This window comes from Lissotriton helveticus, chromosome 6 (assembly GCF_964261635.1).
Source record: "Lissotriton helveticus chromosome 6, aLisHel1.1, whole genome shotgun sequence".
In the NCBI taxonomy this organism is placed as follows: Eukaryota; Metazoa; Chordata; class Amphibia; order Caudata; family Salamandridae; genus Lissotriton; species Lissotriton helveticus.
In genome coordinates, this window is record NC_136067.1 from 1,935,995,170 (window position 1) to 1,936,017,814 (window position 22,645).

General features: G+C 43.5%; 1 protein-coding gene across 2 annotated transcripts in view; it reads left to right on the plus strand.

Moving 5' to 3' along the window:
* The window catches only part of EFR3B (EFR3 homolog B), a 614,353-nt gene that overhangs the window by 317,486 nt on the left and 274,222 nt on the right, over positions 1 to 22,645 (plus strand). For both annotated transcript variants that reach the window (XM_078649934.1, XM_078649935.1), the window contains exons 6-7: positions 8,033 to 8,182; positions 13,359 to 13,493. In XM_078649934.1, coding sequence (XP_078506060.1) covers positions 8,033 to 8,182; positions 13,359 to 13,493 — 285 coding nt within the window. The remainder of the gene's footprint in view (positions 1 to 8,032; positions 8,183 to 13,358; positions 13,494 to 22,645) is intronic.

Here is a 22,645-nt window from a genome sequence, read left to right on the forward strand (position 1 = left end):
CGAAATAATGGAGGCAATGACTTGCACTCAGTCACCATACTTTTACTACCATAGTGCACATTTCAGATTCAGGTTTATTATATATATATGTATAGATAGACCGAGAGATACACACACTGTTGTTCCAACCATTTCATAGTTTTAGCTACATCTCTTTCAACTTTGAAGAGAACATCTTTTTCTAGGTAACTTTCATAGTTTAGCAAAACACACAAGATGATGGACGGAATGTTGCACATTGGCAAAACATCCACCCCCAGTCACAGATCTGGGTTTAATCCATCGTTATTTTCATTCATTCAATAAACTTTATTTCGGTTATGTTTTTAACCATCAAAGTACATAAAAAATACATTTTCACTTTTCTGAGGTTCATTGATGATTGTAAGTGTTTAAAATACATCATGTGAATTATACGTGTTTAGAATACATCATGTAAAATCAGAAGGGAGAAGACAATTTATTAAGACAATAAAAATTTAAATAATTTAAAAAAAATAAAAAGATTAAAGTAGCATTTATTGATCCAATTAATTTCTTAAGTCTCTACAGAATACATAGGTGTCCTTGTTAAGTAACTAATTTCCTTCTAGTAAACCACATAGAAAACAGAAACTTAGTTATGGCAGACACTATCACTGGATTTGTGTCAGACTTCAAAATCCTAAAAAAAGCTAAATAGTCCCTTATGCCGAAATTGTTACATAGTTGTATTATCCACTTTCTCCGTATGAGTGAATAGGCTGGATAGAAAAGAGTAACATGCAGAATGGTTTCATTTTCAGTTCTACAGCCAGGGCATAGATGTACAGAACCCCCAGTCCACCTGTCAGTCATCGAATAATGGGGCAGTGTTCCAAATCTAAACTGTAAATACAGCTTCTTCGCTAAAATAGGTTGGATTACATCTATTTCTTGTTCAAAGCCGTAAATAGACTTATGACTCAGGAAGGCACCAGTCGTTATTTTGCTCACCACGCCACCCCAGTTCAGACATGGCCATATGCAAATCAGTCTTGACCCTGTGCCTCATGGGAACAGTCCAGCCCGAACTGCCAAGCCAGGTCTTCCCTCTACCGGAATCAAGCATCCTAGGACCGGTTTCTAGCTATCAGCAATCATCAGCCAGGATAGCTTGACTCCAGTGGCGTAGTGAGCACAAGACCCACGTCTGGGCATACCCTTCCCACATAGGGCGAACAGCAAAACATACAAGATGATGGACGGAATGTTGCACATTGGCAAAACATTCACCCCCAGTCACAGATCTGGGTTTAATCCATTGTTATTTTGCTCACCACGCCACCCCAGTTCAGACATGGCCATATGCAAATCAGTCCTAGGATGCTTGTTTCCAGTCCAGGGAGGACCTGGCTTGGCAGTTCGGGCTGGACTGTTCCCCTGGGGCACAGGGTCAAGACTGATTTGCATATGGCTGGGTTCAAACTGGAATGGCATGGTGAGCAAAAAAACAATGGATTTAGGCCCAGATCTCTGTACTGGGGTGAATGTATGACATTGTTCTGCATTCTGTCCATTAACTGTTGTTTTAACTTTCATAGTTTACCCAAGAAAAATGGTCTAGATTGGTCCCTACTTTGGCATCCTTCCCGCCTCCCTCCTGCCTCCGCCGCAGATATCTTCTATTAAACAGAATATGTTTTCCTTGTGTGCGCCTCCGCTGAACGCTTTTCTGATTGGTTGGTGTGACCAGCGAAGAGTAAGTTGTTTTAGTTACAATATGACCTCTTCTGTCGCAGAGGGGAGTACGCATCCGTGCCGCATGTGTCCTTGTTCTGCGTCCGCTCCCTGAAGCCGTCCTCAGTGTGGTCTGTGGCGCTGACAAGACTGCACTCCCCCTGAATGAGTTTCACAAGATGGGCGTGTCTAGTGCATGATCTGCGATGAATGAGTCGCTGACCTGATTACTGTGCGGGATTGCTCGCTCGGGCTGCATGGTGTAATGCGTGTAGGATAATCCTGCGGCCTGGCTGGGCTGAAAATAATGAAGTCATAAACTGATACAACAGGCAAAGGCCACCGCCATCATGCGGCAGTAGAAGACCTCATAAAGTGGCGGCGTTGACCAAATTGTGTGGCAAGAATTAGCAACTTTTCAGGCATATTGTGGTCCCTTCTATGGCAGTTTTATATCGCGAATTCGTTTTTATAATTTTAACACATATTAATACTTTGTGGGCCGTTTCAGTTCCGGTTTAGCCAGGGCACAAGTCCTAAAAATAGAAGTGGGGGGGACTAACCTCGTAATCAGAATGCAAGTGGCATCACGACACGTGACATCGTGGCGCATGACATCACAACGTGTGACATCACAGGAAGTGGCATCATAAGAAGTGACTTCAGATCTTAAGCCCTCACATATATGTTAAAATGTCTATCATGAGTACATTGGAGCACATTTCGTGCATATAGGGAAACCCTCCTGATTTTGGAAGAAGATTCACACTTTTGTAAGTTACACATAAAACAATGTTGTCTTTTGTCAGCATAAACTTTCTCTATCCATAGTGCTTTAAAAAAAAATAGTGGTACCCTGTGAAAATAGTGGGTGGACGCCCTCCACCCGCGTGTACCCCCTCACCACCGACTCGTGCCCTGAGTTTAGCACCTGAATAAAGCATTCAGCAATTTATTGGTGGCCTGTTATCCATTATGCAAAGTTTAGAGTTCACTGGTATCATGTGTGGCGCTTTTTTGTTACTTTTGATTCGTTCGCACTAGAAGCATTTTTTGTTGGCATATACAAATTATGCAAAAGATGGTAGATTATGTAGCATGTGCGATAAAAAACCCATAAATATGCGTAAAACGTCGCAGCCAGCCGTCCAACCACGTTATCCTGGTTTCCCTCATAATAATGTGCATTTCTAGTGGTTTTCCATTTCATTTACCTTAGATGTTCACCTCTGATAAGCAATACATGGTGCGAGTGGGTGTGGCTTAACAACCAGAGCTGCCGACTTTGGAGCTGGGATCCCAGACTTGATTCTCGGCGTCGGATCAACAGCCTGTGATTCTGGGCAAATCACTTAATCTCCCCATGCCTGGGAACCGCATTGATTAGCTGCACTGTACACATCCGAATAATACTAGACAGCGTCTTTCTAGGGCCCCCCCTCTACTTTGTTAGGGGTACTGTCACTTTTTTCTCTTTTTTGAAAAGATTTGTTTTAGCAGAGGCTTGTCCCAGAAACTATAGTATGACCCTGTCTGTGCCCATCGCTGTCCCCACCATGAGGTGGGACTGGAAACAGCTTCCAATTTGAAGAGTGAGAATCCTTGATTTTATTCACTTGTAGTGATACCTGATGATGATATGCACAGTGAGATAGGGTTACTCTGCAACTGTTCTGCACAGAGTCTGCGCCATTGTCGCCCCATCAGTGCCTTTATCCTTTGTCTTAGTCCTTCATGGTCCCTGCCAAGATTCCTGAACAGCAGACAGTCGGGCAGCTCAGCGAGGTAACATTTGTTACGTTACATAAATGTATAGAGTGCAACGGTTTCCGAAGGTGTCAAGGCGCTTCGCTCAAACACAGGGCACAAGTCCTAAAAAAAAAAGTGGGTGGACTAACCTAGTTAATCAAAATGCAAGTGGCATCACGGCATGTGACATCAAAGTGTGTGACATCATGGCGCATGACATCGCAGGAAGTATCATTACAAGAAGTGACATCAGATCTTAAGCCCTCACATATATGTTTAACATGTCTATCATGAGTACTTTGGAGCACATTTCGAGTCCACAGGAAAACCCTGCTGATTTAGGCAGAAGATTCACACTTTTGTAAGATATACATAAAACAGTGTTGCCTTTTGTCAGCATTAATTTCCTCTACCCATAAGGCTGTACAAGAAAAAATAGTGGTACTTTAATTATTTCAACGCCTCCTCAGGTGTAGTAAGCTCTATAATAAATGCTATTTATTTTGTGTAAATACAGGGAAAGACCAACCTGTCTGACATTTTTACATTGCATGCATATCTTGTAAAGAGGGACTGAAGAAAGTGAAAAGCTGCCTCTCTTAAGTATGTGTGAAGTGCTAACCTTTGTTTACTCTCTGCTGCATTTGCATCAGGTGTGAGGCTCCTGACTGCTCCCAGCCAGAAAGCTCATTCAAAAGGAGGCCTGATGACCCCTCAAATTGGGCCTTTAGTTTGTTATGGGCCCAGCAGGAGTCTGAAATAAGGAAGTCCCATCCCGGTCCCACCTGTTGTGGATCTAAAGTAGACAACGTGCAGGCGCTGCTGAAAGTGTCCCGGTGTTTGGAAATTACACCGGAACGAGTTCAGCAAATTTTTCAGTGGGGCCCAACTTCTTGGCAGGGTGGAAGGCGTGCCCTGCTCAAACAGCTATGAAAGCAGAGTAACATGGAGACCCAGGTGAAACCGAATTGCTGAATAGCCAAGTTTTCAGTTCTTTCCTAAATGGCAGCAGGTCAGGGAGACCCTAACGTGGAAAGGAAGATCATTCCATGCCCTAGCAGTGCCGGTAATAAAACTTCGCCCCAATTTGTTCTTTTGAATGTATTGTATTGTAATTGCATTTATATAGCGCTTACTACCCCTGACGAGGCGTCGAATCGCTTTTTCGGCGAGTAGCACACTACGCCGGGACCCATAGAGGATTAGTGTTGAATTAGTATAGTGAAACATGCAAGTACATTTTAAGTGGTGGATAGGTTAGTCAGTTATTTGGATTAGGAATGATTGCAGAAGGATAGAGGAGGACAAAGGTTTGTATTTATATAGCGCTTGTTGACGCACGCTATTCAGGAAGCCTACAAAGGATTAGTGGTGAACTAATATGGTGAAATATGAAGTAATTTCTGGGTGGATATTAGCTAGTTACTTGGAGTGAGAAGGATAGCGGAGGGATAAAAGGGGAAGAAAGATTTGCATTCATATAGCACTTGTTACCCCCGATGGGTGTTGAATCGCTTTTCTGGCGAGTAGCATGCCACTTCAGCACCCATAAAAGATTACTGTTGAAAATGAGTATAGTAAAAAAAATAAAATGAAGTAATTTGAGTAGTGGATATGTTATTCAGTTATTTGGGTAGTATATTAGTATAGTTTAATATGGAGTTTGAGAAATGAACATGTTAGTCTGTTAATTTCGATTGAAAAGGATAGTGGAGGGATAGAAGAGTGAAAGATTTTTTTTTTAGTTCTTAGCAATAGGAGGAGCTTTTGGATGAGTAAAAATGAGTTTTCTGTATTACTAAATGAGAAAAAGGGCAGCATTTCTGGCCCTAGTCCCGACCAGTCTCGAACAGGCTCTAACAGGCAACTGCCCTTGTCTTCTCTGCCCTTAACATGCTCAAACAGGCTACGGCCCTTGTCCTCTCTGCCCTTAACAGGCTTAAACAGGAAACTGCCCTTGTCCTCTTTGTCCTTAATAGGCTCAAACAGGAAAATGCCCTTGTCCTCTCTGCCCTTCGCCTTGACGCCCGGGCTGAGACGCCCTAAGCCTGGCCTTTTTCATAGCCCTAGTAATCAGGTGACCCCTTCAGACAATGGGAACCCTAGTCCCAATACTATCCAATCACAACACTAGCCCTAAAATCTAGAACCAATAGGAGACCAGGACCTTACAGCCAATCTTAGCCCTAGTCCAAGCACCCATTAAGTTAAAAAACCCTGATCTCTATGACCAATAAAGGCCCTAGCCCTACAAGTAGTCCCAAAACAAGTCCATGCAACCAATGGCACAGGTAGCCTTAGTCCCTACTTCCAATAGAAAACCTAACCCTAGTCCTAGTCCCAACCCCACAGTGATTGAATCACAGACCCAGAAACCAATCAGAACCCTCAAATACCCAACCAATGAGGACATTAACCCTAATCCAATAGAAACACCAGATACAACCACCAATCAGTGTACACATGTACCAACCACTAGCAGACCATATAAGGTCTCAGCGACCTCAGACAAGGTTTGCTGGCCAGGGAGTTGGAAGCTGCTTCTCCTGTTTAGAATCTCCTTGTAGACAGACAGGCTCAATCCACACTTTGGATTGCAGCCGGTAAGGGCCTCACTAACTTGAAAACTAACAATACTGTTTGAATAAAAACTTTACTCCCCCTGCTGGCAAAAAAGCGAAGTGCACAGACCCTAATAAAACACAGTTTAAACAGCTCACAGAAGCTCCCTCTGATGTAGAAAAATCCCTGTTGCTGAGGGGTGGGAGGGGGGCTGGTTTCACTGGCTTGTGAATACAAAATGGTGGCTGGGAGTGCACTGTTTTAACATACAGGTCTTAGCACAGAGCAAAGGAGAAATTTGGAGGGAAATAGAATTGTCACCAAGGAACGAGAGGGAAAAACTACAGAGTTTGGACTGCAAATCCCACAATTCAACACACTAAATAAAGGCAATCACGGGCAGGGAAAACCACAAATTTAAAACACAACACAGGTGATAAAATATGCAATTACAGGTAGGCTAAAACCACAATTTTTAACTTTAACAACCACAGGCATAGACAGTAAACACAGAAAGTGACAATCGTTTTTGAAACAACTTTTTGTCTTGGGAAGAGACAGCACTAGTCTGTCTCCTTACCACTTCCTGGACTCTGCTCACTGCAACTGGGGCACAGGTAGGCTGCAACTCACAAGATGGAGGAGAATGACGTGGGGTGCACCCAGCAAGGCCTTAAGGGGAGAGGAGGGCTCAGACTTGCCTGGTAGCTGAATAGCCAATGGTCTGCTGGCCTGGGGGTGGGGGCTGGGCAGCTGCTTCTCCTGTTCAGAATCTGATAGGAGACAGACAGGCTCAATCCACACTTTGGACTGCAGCAGGTAAGGGCCTCACTAACTTGAAATCTAACAATACTGTTTGAATAAAAACTTTACTCCCCCTGCTGGTCAAAAAACGAAGTGCACAGGCCCTGGTAAAACACAGTTTAAACAGCTCACAGAAGCACCCTCTGATGTATAAAAAACCCTGTTGCTGGGGAGGGCGAGGGGGGCTGGTTTCACTGGCTTGTGAACACAAAATGGTGGCTGGAAGTGCACTGTTTTAACATACAGGTCTTAGCACAGAGCAAAGAAGAAATTTGGAGGGAAAACAGAATTGTCACCAAGGAATGAGAGGGACAAACTACAGAGGTTGGACTGCAAATCCCACATTCAACACACTAAATGGAGGCAATCATGAGCAGGGAAAACCACAAATTTAAAACACAACACAGGTGATAAAATATGCAATTACCGGCAGGCTAAAACTACAATTTTTAACGGTAACAACCACAGGCAAAGACAGTAAACACAGAAAGTGAAAATTGTTTTTGAAACAACTTTTTGTCTTGGGAAGAGACAGCACTAGTCTGTCTCCTTACCACTTCCTGGACTCTGCTCACTGCAATCTGGGGCACAGGTAGGCTGCAACTCACAAGATGGGGGAGACTGTAGACACTAGCACCGTCTTTGCTCCTAAGGAGCGAAGGGTTCTGTTGGGAGCTAAAACACTGCCTAAGAAGGACGGGTCGACAATCCTGCTGAGCTGAGCCGTGCAAAGCGGTTTGAATCTGACCCTTTGTCTTACAGGCAGCCAGTGGAGTTTTCCGATTTCTTGTTGTTCAGATGTCAACTTGCAGTAAACAAGTTTTTATAAAATGAGGGAAGTTATCACTATTCGCTGGGGTAATAAGTGTGGTATTTTTTTTGTTATCATCCCGAGAGTCTGGAAAATAGAGGAAGGGAACATATTCACCTGATCCCCAACGGTGAGGGGACCCATAGGTGGTGGGTTCGAATCTTGGCAAGGCCATCTAAGCCCTACATCTTTCTGAGGTTGGTCAGTTAAGTACTTTCATACTAGGGTGCAAAGACACTAGAAATGGCATACGGGTGGTGTTAGCTCAGACACCCTTCCTTGGTTTTGCCTGGTGAAGAATGTGGTGTCTGTTCTGACAAAGAAAGCATGACACACCTCTGTCATCTCCCCTTCTGCACAAGGTTGCTTCCATCACTGACAGGTGTCAATCTTTGTTTCCGTCTCTAGGATTCGGATGGCTGGCATCAAAGGGCTCCAGGGAGTGGTGAGGAAAACTGTGAATGACGAGCTGCAGGCGAACATCTGGGACCCGCAGCACATGGACAAGATCGTCCCCTCCCTGCTGTACAACCTGCAGTATGCCGAGGAGGCCGAGAGGTGAGTGTCCCCTAACCAGAAGCTGGGAGTGACGAACAGGAGGTCCGCAGAACTCCTCTCTTATTACTGGCAGAGGTTTCTGCCTGTGTATGCGTTGCCACTGTAAGGTACTGTGTGTGTGTTCGAAGGTTTGTCTCCATATTCAACCTCACTTGCTTTTTAGCATGTAATATGTCAGCAAAAGAGCCGCAGCCCCTCACTCCTGCACCAAAAAGAAATTGAATTTAAATAGCTTTATTCGATTTTTAGGAAAATAATAAAAGCACACAATATAGCTGATAATAAAACGCCTATCAGCAAAAATATAATTCAAATACTTAAAAACCGTCTAAAACCCCAAAAATACATTAAGAAAAACTTTGGAAATCCGTATAAGAATAAATAACAGACTAATATTACACAACATAAAACACCAGGGTCTAAAAAAATCATTGCCCTGAATGACCCCAGATAAAAAGAGCGGGAAGTCCATTTTACAGGCTCTAGAGATGCACAATGAATCCTTCCTAGACTGGAGAGTCTTTGGGAATTTGACCAATCAGGCAGCAAGCTGCTACTACTTTTATGGAAGAATTTCAGTGTATGAATGTAGCTTCAGCCGTGACAGTTCTGACCAACTAAGATGGCCTCATCCTGTATTCGCTAAAGGCCTGAATATCTCTCGACTCCGCCTTGCCTTTTGTCTAGTGAGAGCGACCGATCCTGCATATTCCAGTACCCTTTACAAACCCCACTCCATTATCTTAAACACTCACCAACATGTCTGGAGCTAAATGGAATCTAGCAGTCAGCAGCCTTACCCACATACAATTTTAATTTCTGTTGGAGATCTGGAATTCCTTTCCTGTGAAGTATTTTTATCCAGCTTTACCTAAACCATGCAAAGTAGACATAAGAGAAAAAATCTCATTATCGTGCATAAAACATCCCATTAGTATGTGTTTCTGGAATGTTTTTAAAGGGAGTTAAGATAGTCAGTTCATTATACTGTATAGTTACTAACGAGGTTCTTGATGTCACATGTTGGATGATAGTTTCACATAAAAAGAAAGCTTTAGCCATGGAAGATTATAGTTTGTCTTTGCAAAGAAAACTTTATTTAACACGCATACTGCCCTTTGTGACTTTTGCGTTAAGGGCTTTCTCAAGGCTTAAATTATTGGGACAGCAGAGAGTCAGAAAATGGTGTTTTCAACAAATGTAAGAAATTAATTTCCTAATCCTGCATGAAAGGACTGTAAAAGAGCTCAATTGAGTTTCTCACTATAAGTGTGGGCGTGACAGTGGATTTCAATTTGAATTTTGTCTCCAGTGTATGATATAGAGCAACATTTAGATCTTGTGCCAAACATTCCATACAGAGTCGAATGCTTTGCTCAGAATTGATGGATTTGTCAAAAATAAAAATCTTCTGAGTCTCTGGTAGTTTGTTCAGTTGTAGATTACTGGTATAATTTCTAAAAAGGTGGTAGTTTGTCTTTACAGATGGGAGTGCAGCATTGGTTTTTAAGGCTTGGAGGACATTTTTGGGAGAGGTGAGCTTGGTCACGGTCAGTTTACTTCACCTGAAGTCACCTTCTAAGCTGTTATAAAACACTAAAAAGAAGTCGAGAATAAGAATGCACCATGCAAATGCCAGTGATATGACATAATGTTAGCACAAATTGCAGACTTGCTGTAAAGTCTGTGCTTTTGTGTTGCCCTCCAGCACTCATGGTGGCCAGGAGGATCACTGTGTAGAACTTGAACATAAATACCTCTAAATGCTCTATTGCTGACCAGCTAGTAAGTTCCAAATATCCTCCTTTTTTCTTCCGACACCGCTGACACCAGCATTGGATCTTTTCTACTTCATCCTCTCCTGTTACCTTTAATCTCTTCAGTTTGTTAGAGTCTTGACACCAAAGATGTTCCCCACTTCGGGACACTGTTCGGTGACACAGTGCCGCAAGAGCTAATCCATGATCCCTTTAAAAATACAATCATGACTCCTCTACTCATAACCGCTCAAGCCTCGCCCCCCCACCAACGTGGCTCATGGCACTCATCCCCTGAGTGGATTATCACCACCAAATCAAAGAAGACTTATCTTCGAAAAGGCTGTATTGGTGCAGCTAAAAGCTGCTACTCCCTACAGACAGTTTAATCTCCGTTGTCATGCGTCATCTTATCAGTTGTGATTTTATATAATATTTTTAATATAATAACTTAATACCAGAATTATTTAGAGTTTGGTGGACAGGACATCTGCCACACATGTGCCATGTCTGTGACGGAATATCCCATCCTAGGACACACATTCCTGTCCAAATGAAGAGCAGGGGAGAGGAGTTAGTTGGTATACATGTTGGCACTCTCCCTATTCAATATCACTAACACAAATGACAAATGTGGCCCTTATTCAGGCTCTCAGGTGAGAGCACTATATCCTGTGTGTGGGATATTGCCTTATTTCTGGATACTTTGATATTCCAATTTTGTAGGCAGGACTTGAAGGCTATTTATAAAAATGTACCGGATGGTCTCGCACACCCCCTGGGTGTCATGCTTCATCATCGGCTATCCCATGTTCGCCAAAGAATCCTCTAATGGCGACCGGGCCCTCTCTTTGCATTGAGGGCACGTGCAGGGAACCTGAAAAGGGACAAGGGATCCAGATAAGGTGTAAAAAAACCCAGTCATGTATCCAGTGGAAATTTACACTTTATTGGGCGGGTGGTGAGAGGAAAATAAAAAATGAGAAATAGGATGCTTAAGACTTACTGATATGTCTTGCATCCATTTGGGTCCACATGTTTCAGCCCTTTTGAGGCCCCACACCAGGGTTCGGGGCTCTCTTCAGGACCAGGATTCTTAACCCCTTGCATGCTCATAACTGCCGCGGCCGGCCCACGCGCAGCTATTTCCCCGCCTGTGCGGGCATTCTATGGGAGTGGGCGGAGTAATGACGAGTCCAGCTCCTCTTGAGCACAGCTCCACTGTGCAGCATGACGAGCTAGACTCGTCATGAGTACCACGGCGCCACGCGTGCCCCCTACCCCCCACCCTCCTGCACCGCGGGGGAATTAGCCCCGTGTGGAAGGGGCTAATTTCCCTACGATGTGTTCCTGTCTGTATATACACACACACACATTTGGGGCATATAGGCATGCAATACCAGTTGTAATTCTCAGGTGGGAATGACAATTTGCTTATTGTTTTGTTTTTGGATGGTCCCTAACTTTGGGAAATTCGTTCCTCATGGAGGAGTGAACGGTGTTGTTGTCACACATTCGTCAAAGGAGACCTTTCTTCCTACATTCATAAAGTTTTCCAGGGGTTCCCCTTTCAGATCTGCATCGGTTGCAGCTCTCTAGTAGCACACGTTCAAAACCTCTAATTTCAAATCACGTTCATGCAAAGGCATTTATACAAATGCAGTTGTACATAGTGTAAAATTGTGTGTGGGATCATGCCTTTGCATTTTTTTTCTCTGCAGACAATATATTTTTCAATTTTTTCTTTTCTTCCAAATTTGGTGGTGTTACCTTTTTATTCCCTCTGTGGAAACCATCAATTCTTTCCTTTGTTATTGGTAAATCTCAGACCGCTTCCAGGGTGGGAATCGGAAGAGGAAACGTTTTTGAATACCTACAAGGAAATACTTTAGGGGGTGTTCCCAAACATAGATGGTCTTGCAAGGATTCAAACTTGTGACATGTAGGTCACACACAGCTCTGGACATCCTTTCCTCTAATTATTGTATTAATTAATTAATTCTTTCATTCACATTCCATATGATCAACTCTCTGAGGACATAGGGCACTTGGAGTGTCTGTACCTGTTGTGCTTTTTTTCCCCAGTTATGAAACTTTAGAAGAAAAAAATAAAGTAAAAAGAACCAAAGGTATTGAGGGAAGGCAGATACGAAAGAAGAATCTTGTCCTAGATGCTGGGACTATTGACCCGATCCCATTGCGTTGGGGAAACTTTGCAAGTACAAGGCTCTTTTCAGGGTTTAAAGTTCGTACCAGAGTTCATACCCGATGTTGGCTGAACTAAGGAATACCTTGGTTCTCCGCTTATTTGATTAAATGGGATGACTCATAGGGTCTTGGCACCTGAGTGTCCCGTTTTCTAGGTTTTCATCATCCTCCACAAGAAGGGAGTCTGTCTTTTGGCCTCTTTGGGCGACACCGGCTGAAACATTTCGACCAACCAACTCACCACGTGCTTTGGACCTATAATTATACTCTTAAGTACCGCCACCTTATTTAACCTCATCCCTCCCCTGTGAAAATAAAAACAAACTAAACAGGTGAGAAGATATCTTTTATCATTTTTTATTGTTCCAACACTCTTCCCATTCACGACTGTCGCACACCAGACAGTCTTCCTCCTGGTGGAGGATGATGAACACCTGGAGAACGGTACACTAGGTGCCAAGACCCTATGATGAGTCATCCCACTTAATCTAATAAGCGGCGAACTAAGATATACTGTTGCCGTGACAGTGTGGCCGAGGGACCTCATCAGAAAATTTCCTAGAGACTCTGGAAAACGGCCTAAGTGATTCATTCTTTTTGATTACTTCAGTACTGGTTTGGGAAGCTGAATGAATCTCTGCTTCTCTCTGCCTCTTCCTGTTTTTTGGAATGAACTAAAGAATAGACACGCATTACTTATGTGCTTTTATCCTGTCCCAACAAATCTGTTAGCCTTTCCTTGGTTACCAAGACCTCTCGAGCCAAGACCAGGTATTTTTGCAGCTTTGTTCTGGATATTTAGAACTCCGGATGTGGGGTGCATTGGGGAGGGGTGCACAGTGCATCTCCTGACCTCATGTTTTAGGTCACAGCGCAGTTGGTATTTCTGCAACTGGCAGCTAAAGACCTTCCTTAGAGAAGGCCTAGAGCTAGGAGTACACAAGTTGCTACAGGTGAGTAACCTCTCATGAGTTTATATATTCGCTCAATGCATTGTAAACTATCAGTGTCGAAGGTCCTTTAAACTTAGGTAGTATCTGAGCCAAGTACATTGAAAATATGCATTCTGAAGCCGAAAGGTTTCTCACTGAAACTGTCAATTCAGACAATCCTGTGTAGAGTTACAGAAAATTCCAAATGTCGATGCAGTGTGCCCAGCGAGATGACTTTTTCAATCTTAAACTCACGTTGCTTCTTGTTTGCTTCCCCAGCCGCTCTCCGTCGCCTCTGCAGGCCACAGAGAAAGAGAAGGAGAGTCCAGCGGAGCTGGCCGAGCGGTGTCTGCGCGAGCTGCTTGGACGCGCGGCCTACGGAAATATCAAGAACGCAATCAAGCCAGTCCTCATGTAAGGCTATGTCTGTCTTCTAAGCATATTGAGCCCCATATGAAATATGCCACATACACACATCAGTAGGGGCTTCTACAGCAGAAATTTGAATTGTAGCAACTTTGTCTAGATGTTTGAAATCTGAAAGTAACGACTGGGTCATACTCGAGACACCTTGGGTCCAGGCTCCATCATGGGTCTGGTAAGGGCAAACTCAAGCCCTGAATTCTCAGCGGTGGAGATTAGTGATTGCGTCCGGGTGCCAGGCTGTGCCCAGTGGGTTCTTTGTTCCCAAGCCCTGTTCTTGCTCCGAACTCCATGTACATGAAGCATATATGGAGTTAGGAAGGAGCTTGAGGAACCTTAGGACCAGGATAAAGGGACATTTCCAAACAGAGAAGCAGTAAAGGATTTTTATCATTAAAGAGCTAATTTATTATGTTTCTTTGTTATGTTTTGAACAAGCACATGTACCTTATTCTTAAATGGTGGCTAATGTGCATCTTTGTGCAAGTATTTATTTACATTTCTATACATCTTTCTATATTTACTGTATAGTTTTGAACAAAAATAAGTTATTTTCCCCCAGTGAATTTCCTTTGTTCTTCCTCACCCTCTATGCCAGCTCCCTGTGTCTGGTCAGCTTTACATTGGACGAGTCAATTACATGATATGCACAGCTTGTCTTTTTACAGTAGCACCGGCTAAAAATCTAATTCTTCTGTTGGAGCTCCTGAGCCTATAAACAAATAAAATCATTGTTTTTCCAACTGGTTAATGAAATAAACGTCTTCTTTAGCTTAGACACATAAATCGGTATTTATATATGTCGACCTTCTACAAAGAGTATATATACTGTTTAATAGGTAATTAACCCAAGTTAGCATCCTATCATATTTGTTAATTGGTTGCAGTCATGATTGTACTTAAAATCTTTTTTTTTTAACTAGCCCTGTACTTAGTATGTAATAAAACCATAAGTGATTACAGTCTTGAGTTCAGGGCTGCCTGTGCACGAACATTTAAAGTAACAGTAAAAGGGTACAGTAAAGACTATGCCCGAGGTAAGGTTAAGACTTGAATAATAAAACCTTTGCAATTTAAAACTAGCAAAATCATAATTTCTGTAACTATTACATCCTGACGCACCGCAATTGATATTTCATTTTGAAGATGGCACAATTTAGTTTTTCCTGATTTAGTGCTGTTATGCATGTGGTGAACATCCATGTTTTAGTTCTTTAATAGCTTGACCAAGTGATTGATTGTCTTTGTTATCCACGTGATTGCATGTAATTTTAATTGCATTTATATAACGCTTACTACCCCAGACGAGGTGTCAAAGTGCTTGTTCGGCGAGTAGCATGCTATTCTGGAACCCATAAAGGATTAGTGGTGAATTAGTATAGTGAAAATATGAAAGTAATTTGAGTGGTGGATATGTTAGTCAGTTATTTGGATTGAGAAGGATACTGGAAGGATAGACGCGGGAAAAAGGTTTGCATTTATATAGTGCTTGCTACCCCTGATGGGGGGGGGGGTTGAAGTGTTTTTTTGTTTGGTGAGTTGCACGCTACTCTGGAAACCATACAGTGTTAGTGGTAAATTATTATAGTGAAATAAGAAAGTAATTTGAGTGGTGGATATGTCAGTCCGGTATTAGGATTGAGAAGGATAGCGAAAGGGTAGAAGAGGTAAACATGTTTGCATTTGTATAGCACTTGCTACCCCTGATGAGGTGTTGAGGTGCTTTTTCGGTGAGTAGAATGCTACTCCGGAACCCATAAAGGATTAGTGGGGAATTAGTATAGTGAAATATTAAATTAATTTGAGTGGTGGACATGTTGGTCTGTTATTTGGATTGAAAAGGATAGTGGAGGGATAGAAGGGGACGATTTCGATTTTTTTTTGGAAGAGTAAAAGGGAGGTGGAGGGGAAAGAGTCAGAGGGAGGGTTTAGATAGGCTTATTTCGGGGCATCAGAATAGTAAAAAGAGGTATTAGGTGATGCAAGGAGGAGTGGAGTAGGGAAGAGTCTCGAAAGGGTTATTTTGGGGATCATAGTGGTGGTTTGGGATGAATTAGAGATTGGAGTTAATGGATATATTGATAATAGTATGGTTTGAGAAATAGGCTAGTGCATTGGAAAGTATAGTAGAAAGAGGTTTGAGATGAGTCAGAAAATTGAGCTGGAGGATATATTGCCAGCGGTATATGGTGAAAATAGGGTAGTGCATTGGATATGCTGATTTAGAAGAAAAGTAATAAATAAGTAAAAGTAATACATATATAGATCCAAAAGTAATAAAGATATAGATCCATAAGTACATGGAAGGTAAATAGATGCATAAAGGAAAGTAGTACATGTAGATTAAAGATGCATTAAATAAACTCTGGCTTCCAAGTGTTGTTGTACTTTAGTTTTATTTATTTTTATATACATTGATATTTGTTTTGTAGATCAATAGTGACGCAATTGTAGATAAATAGTTATGATAAAAAGATTTATTAACGCAGTTGCTTATATACACGTTAAAACATAGAATAATGTAACTATCAGTAATTTATATACTTTTTAAGCCGAACTAATGAATATATAATAGTTTTTTTTAACATAAGTATTCTACACGTTTATACATAGCAATACACACATAGGTACATATAAATGCTTATATACAGAGAGATATGCTGTATATTTCGGTTTGTGTATGGTGGTTATGTGGGAAAGAGCCAGTTCTTGAGTAGTTTTTTGAAGATAAGGTGATTATCTGTGGATCTTATGTTGGGTGGTAAAGAGTTCCTTAGTTTGGCTGCTTAAACCGAGAATCTTGTATTTTGAGGCGAGGCGACAATCTGAGCGGACGTTCCTTTGTTGAATGTGTTTGGTGATTTTATTCTTGAGGAAGAGCGGTCCCGTTCTATGTATCGCTTTGTGTGTGATACAAAACAGCTTGAACGTGGATCTTCTGGCAACCGTAACCAATGTAGGATTTTTAAGGTAGGGGAGATGCGGTCCCGCGGTTTTACACGTAAGAGTAGTCTGGCAGCCAAGTTCTGAATCCATTGTAGTCTTTTCATGGTCGTTAAAGGCGATCCAAGGTAATGTCCATGTTTTCATTCTCTAATATGTTATCTATGCAATAGAATGTTTGTCTTATCCATGTGATTGAATCTCCATGTCTTCAGTCTTTAATATATGACTGGTATGATTGAATGCCAATGATATCCTTTTTATTGGATGTATGATGTTTGGCAACCTACACCTTTAGCTATTGATACACTTGAGCTAATGTCAAACCCCATTTGGGGGGCAGGGGCAAGCAGGGCATGCCGGCTCCGACTGTGGAGCTTGAGGTTGTTTACTTCAGATGTCATGGGGTCTGTCCTACTATGTATGGGTTGCCAAACTGGGCCTAGTTCAACCCCTTCTTCACTTGCCTCTTAGTGGTAGTGATGGCGAGCTGTCAGGTGCTTCTCCAGGAGGTAGTGTGGGAACACTACAAGCTCAGAACTCAACAAACAGTATAATAAATGATTGTCCAACCCAGTGCTTGACAGTACATAAAAAAGCAGTGCCAAAAGTAAATTACAGTAGTAGGCCCTAGAGAAAGGCCTGAGGCCTAGATAGTAGTAGCCTATTTACCTCATTATGCTAAAAAGACCAATGTCTTTGTTCCAACCAATCAGCTCACAGCACCCTCTAGAACCCTCTCTGCAGAGCCAGTTCTCCTCAGATTTTCACCGCATGTCGTGTGGAAGGGAGTCTCCCTGAGTGCCTACTCAGTTTTCCTTCAGGATGTCCGTCAAGAAGGCCTTGTTCAGGCTTTGCAGAACATGCGAGAAAAAGAGAGTCCATGTTGATGATCAACATAAGGACTGTATCTATTGCCTCTATCCTAAGCTTGAGGCAAAGAATTGTAAGATTTGCCAAACCTTGCCTTCTAAAACCTTAAAGTATAGGTTGGCTAGAGTCCTTGTATGGCTCAAATCTTCCAGCGCAGATGATGATGACAGAGCTTCTACATCTAGCAAGATCTCAGGAGAGTTCATCAAGTGAGGGGAGAAAAAAATTAAAAACCTCCCACTCCACTTCTGGTCCTACTCAAAGATCTCCTCCAACTTCTTCAGGACCTTCTGTTCTCAAGGACTCTAAAAAACAATCCTTCAAAACCGGGAGTAAAAGCTGCTCTGTCTCTTCAGCTTTCCCCATGTCGACGATCTCTGTTACATCTTCAGCTCCTTCGGCGACTATTTCTACTACAGCTATCACCTCTCCTATCCTGTCAACTAGGATTTCCATTGTGACTAAAAAGACGATCGTCGATGATCCGTCGACGAGAGCCTCATTGTCGAAGACAAAGTCATCATCTATGCCGTCGACGACGACTGCCCCGTCTACGAAGACGTCAAGCCCGTCGACGACGATGATGAGTCCGTCGGCGATTTCGTCGACGTCTAGTCCATCGACGATGCCTCCATTGACGCCGAGTCCGTCGACGATGCCTCCGTCGACGTTGAGTCTGTCGACGGTGCCCCTGTCGACGACACCGTCGATGACGAAAATGAAGAGCCCATTGATGACACCAGCCGTACCGTCCACAGCAACTGAAGCCGCTTCAACTAAATCTTTAGCAGCGATACAAACATTTTCAACGCCTATTTCATCTAAGAGTTTCCAACTCAGGTCATTCCAGAGGCAAGAATATTCATATATCTCGCCACTCACGCCTTCTCACCTCCTCGACACTTACGCTCAAGATGAGGAAGGAGATTATGATGATTAGTAGAATGAAGGAGCTTTCGGAGTAGCTTGCCATCCTTCTGAATTATTCATAAAAGGTCAAGAAGAGGATGAGGAGAATTACATTGAACATTACTATAAAGAGGATATTGTGGTTCCTCATCATTCAAGTCAACCACGGACTGCAGATACCAGCCATCTTCCTCCTACCCTCATCCAGGACCTGCAAGCCATGTTGGCTGGTTACAGGCAGTGATTTCCACCGCAGCAGGGCATTTCACCGCCTACTCCTGCGGCAGTACCAGACCCGGTACCTCAGCGTATTTCTCCAGCGCCCATGTCTCCGGTCACGGAGACTCAACAGCCTGTTCCGCCTCATCGTACGCCGGATACATCTTCGGACGAAGAAGTAGAAGGAGAACTTCCGAAGAATCCTCCTTTGGATCCGTGGGATTCTTATATTATCCCCATGCCATCTCCACCAACTCCACAGCCATCTGACTCGCCACCAGAGGACATAGGTGGATTCCATAATCTCATTCAAAGAGCCGCGAGCAGGTTTAAGCTCCCAGTAACAGTGGAACAATCTGATTGTTTCCTACATGATTTCAAGGAGGAGACTAGAAAGATTTCCAGAGCAATTCCTATAATTGATTACATATAGAAGGAGGGCATCAAAATAATGAAAAATCCTGCCTCTGTGCCCGCCGTGTTACCACGAATTGATAAGAAGTATCGTGCTCCATTCAACAGTCCATCCTGGCTTGTGGGTCACCCGAGGCAAGACTCTGTCATTTCACAGGCCGCACAGCAAAGGGCAAAGAACCCAGCCATACCCATCACTACTCCGCCAGATAAGAAGGGACGTCGCCTTGCCCTTATTGGTAAAAAGTTCTCGACCATGGCTGCCGCCTCCATTTGGGCAGCAAATTTGTTGGCGATCATAGGATCGCCAAATGTGGTCGGATATGGCTACTTTCATTGACGTGATCCCGGAGGACAAACGGATGGAAGCTCATAAGATCTTGATGGAGGGAGAACACGCAGCTTCAGAGACTATCAACCGCGCCCTGGATATCGTTAACACGAATTTCAGGCAATTGGCTGGGGCTGCCGTCGTCAAGTGCCAGGGTTGGCTGAAAGCTACCACCTTCAGGCCAGAGGTTCAGTTAAAAATTTTGGACATGGCCTACGACGGCGAGTCTCTATTTGGGAAACATATTGACGAGGCCCTCCAGGCAATCAAAACGGACACTGATACCGCAAGGTCGCTAGGTTCCCTGCAGTACAAACGAGGTTCCTTCAGCGGTGCTAGAGGATGTGGCTACTCCTCTAGAGGAAGTTACCATCAGCAGGGCAGACAATATCAGCCCCACTACCAACAGGATTACCATTCTTCTTACCGACAATCAAATACGGCTGGTTTCTCTCGCCAAGGAGGCCGCAGACGCTCCAACAATCAAGGGCGAGATATCAACAAAAACAAGTGAGTTCAGCCGGGCGCCAACCACACTTCCTTCCCTCCCTGTGGGCGCGAAAATATCTCTTTTCCATCAACAGTGGCAAAGAATTACCTCCGATCAGTGGGTGTTAGACCTAGTACAGCATGGATACACCCTAGAGTTTGTTACCAAGCCTCCAACTGTTCCGCCCAAGGGACCCCTCCCCTCGTCTTCACTTATTGTTCAAGGAGGTTTATGCCATGCTCCTCAAGTACGCCATAGAAAAGGTCCTGGTTCAACAGAGAGGGACATGTTTCTATTCCCGTTTTTTCCTCATAAAGAAGAAATTTGGGGAATGATGACCAATTCTAGATCTGCGCAGCCTCAACAAGTTCCTCAAGAAGCAGGGTTTTCACATGGTCACCCTTTCAGAAATCCTAAACTGTCTGAACCAGGGAGATTTTTTGGCTTCCTTAGACATGGAGGACGCATACTTCCACATCCCCATCCATCCCAAGCATCGAAAGTATCTTCGATTCACTGTGGCTGGCGCCCACTATCAATTCAAAGTTCTACCGTTCGGCCTCATATCGGCACCAAGGATATTCACAAAGTTCCTGGCCCCGGTAGCAGCAACATTGCGCTCTTGGGGAATCCAGGTGTTCCCGTACTTGGACGATTGGCTAATCAAAGGTTCTTCAATAAACAGTGTTCAGGATGCCATGACAAACTGTTGAGCACGTCTGGAACACAGTACAATGCAAGGCATTCTCGTCTAAAGAGAGACAACTCTGTTAGCAGAAATTAGCAATCCAAGTGTCAAAAAGGTCACTTTCTGTTCGCCTGTTCGCTTCACTCCTGGGAATGTATTCCTCAGCCATAAACCTCATCCCATTGGCACACCTCAAAATGCGACCTATGCAAGAAGAACTACATCTTCAATGGAAACAGGCGACAGGTTCCTTCGAGGACATTATCAAAGTCACTCCCCGCATGGTCAGTGCTCTTCAATGGTGGTCACAGTTATGCAATCTGAGGCAAGGGCTCACCTTCATACAGACGCCTCCAGACTTCATACTGACAACGGATGCGTCCATGGAGGGATGGGGAGGTCATCTCCAAGATTTACAAGTCCAAGGCAAATGGACTCAAGAATACAGACAGCGTCACATCAACAGTCTAGAATTGAGGGCCATCTTCCTATCCTTGCAAGCATTCCTTCCCAGAATCGCAGGATCTTCGGTGTTGGTCCGAACCGACAATACCACCAGCATGTTCTACGTGAACAAATAGGGAGGAACAAGATCAATGATGCTGTCGCAGGAAGCTCAAGAGTTATGGGACTGGATTACACTTCACAACATAACTCTCAGGCCAGAGCATGTCAAAGGCCTCCACAATACTCTAGCAGACAAACTCAACAGATCCCTGTCAGATTGCCACGAGTGGGAGTTGGACCATGCCCAATTACACAGAGTGTTTCAGACTTGGGGCAAGCCAATGTTGGATTTGTTTGCAACACAGCAGAACAAAAAATGCCGGTTTTACGCCAGCAGATATCCTAAACAGGGATCAAGGGGGGAATGCCCTGTCCATGCAATGGTCAGGGATTTATGCTTACGCTTTTCCCCTGATCCCGTTGATACCAAGGGTGTTGCGCAAGATGAAGTTGGAGAGTTGCCGGTTAATCCTAATTGCTCCCAGATGGCCACGCCAGTACTGGTTTCAGGAACTCATGCTGTTATCCCAGGATCGTCCACTTTGTCTTCTTCCGTCTCCAACACTACTGTCACGGAACGAGGGACAGATTCTTCACCCAGGTCCTCAATCTCTAAAATTGCACGGATGGCTCCTGAGTTCTTAGAGTTTCGACACCTTCAGATTCCGCAGGATTGCCGGGACAACTTAAAGAAGTCGCGACTCAGAGCACATTGAAGACTTACCGTCCTAAATGGAAAAGGTTTTGCTCTTGGTGTGTCTCCAATAGTGTACACCCGATTGATGCTCCCGCAGAAGAAGTTCTTCCTTATCTGCTACATTTAGCTCACTCTGGGCTTTCTTTTTCATCGATAAAGGTGCACCTAGCGGCTCTATCCAGATTCAGGAAGGTTACTAACATTCCTTCACTATGTTCTTCATGTTTAATTAAACAATTCATGAGAGGACTTTTCAGAGCTTATCCTCCGGTTAGACCTCCCCCACCGGAATGGGAACTCAATACAGTTCTTTCACAACTGATGAAGCACCCATTCGAACCTATTCACAAAGCCGACATCAAGTATCTCACATGGAAAGTTGTGCTACTTCTAGCTTTGACATCTGCCAGAAGATTAAGTGAGATACAAGCGTTCACTATTAAAGAACCCTTCCTGCATTTCTCACAGGATTGCGTCACTCTTCGAACGATTCCAACATTTATACCCAAGGTTCCATCACAATTTCATTTAAATTGAAAGTTTTCTTTCCGAACCCTGCTACACCAGCAGAAAGAACGTTGCATTCCTTGGACATCAAACGATGTTTGAAGTTCTACTTACAGAGAACAAAGACCTTCAGAAAATCTGATCAATTGTTCGTGGTTTACGGCCCAACTACGCCGCGGGCAGCTGTCACAAAAGCCACAATTTCCAGATGGATAGCCTCCGCAATCCAATTCTGCCATATCAAGTCACACTGACCATTGTCAAGAAACATCAAGGCTCATTCCACAAGAGCTGTAGCAGCGTCAACAGCGTTATTTGCAGTAGTGACGCTAGAAAATATTTGCCATGCTGCGACATAGAAGAATATCCACACGTTTACAAGACATTACTGCCTGCAATCGACAAGCCAACAAGATGCAGCAGTTGATCAAGCCATCTTAAGAGATCTGTTTGTCTTAAGAAATCTTCAGGTAACATGTGTTTTCTATTTATATGCATATGCATGTATAGATAAACTTATTTCAAGTTGGCTACTAATGTGTTTAATGTTGTGCATCCATTCTGA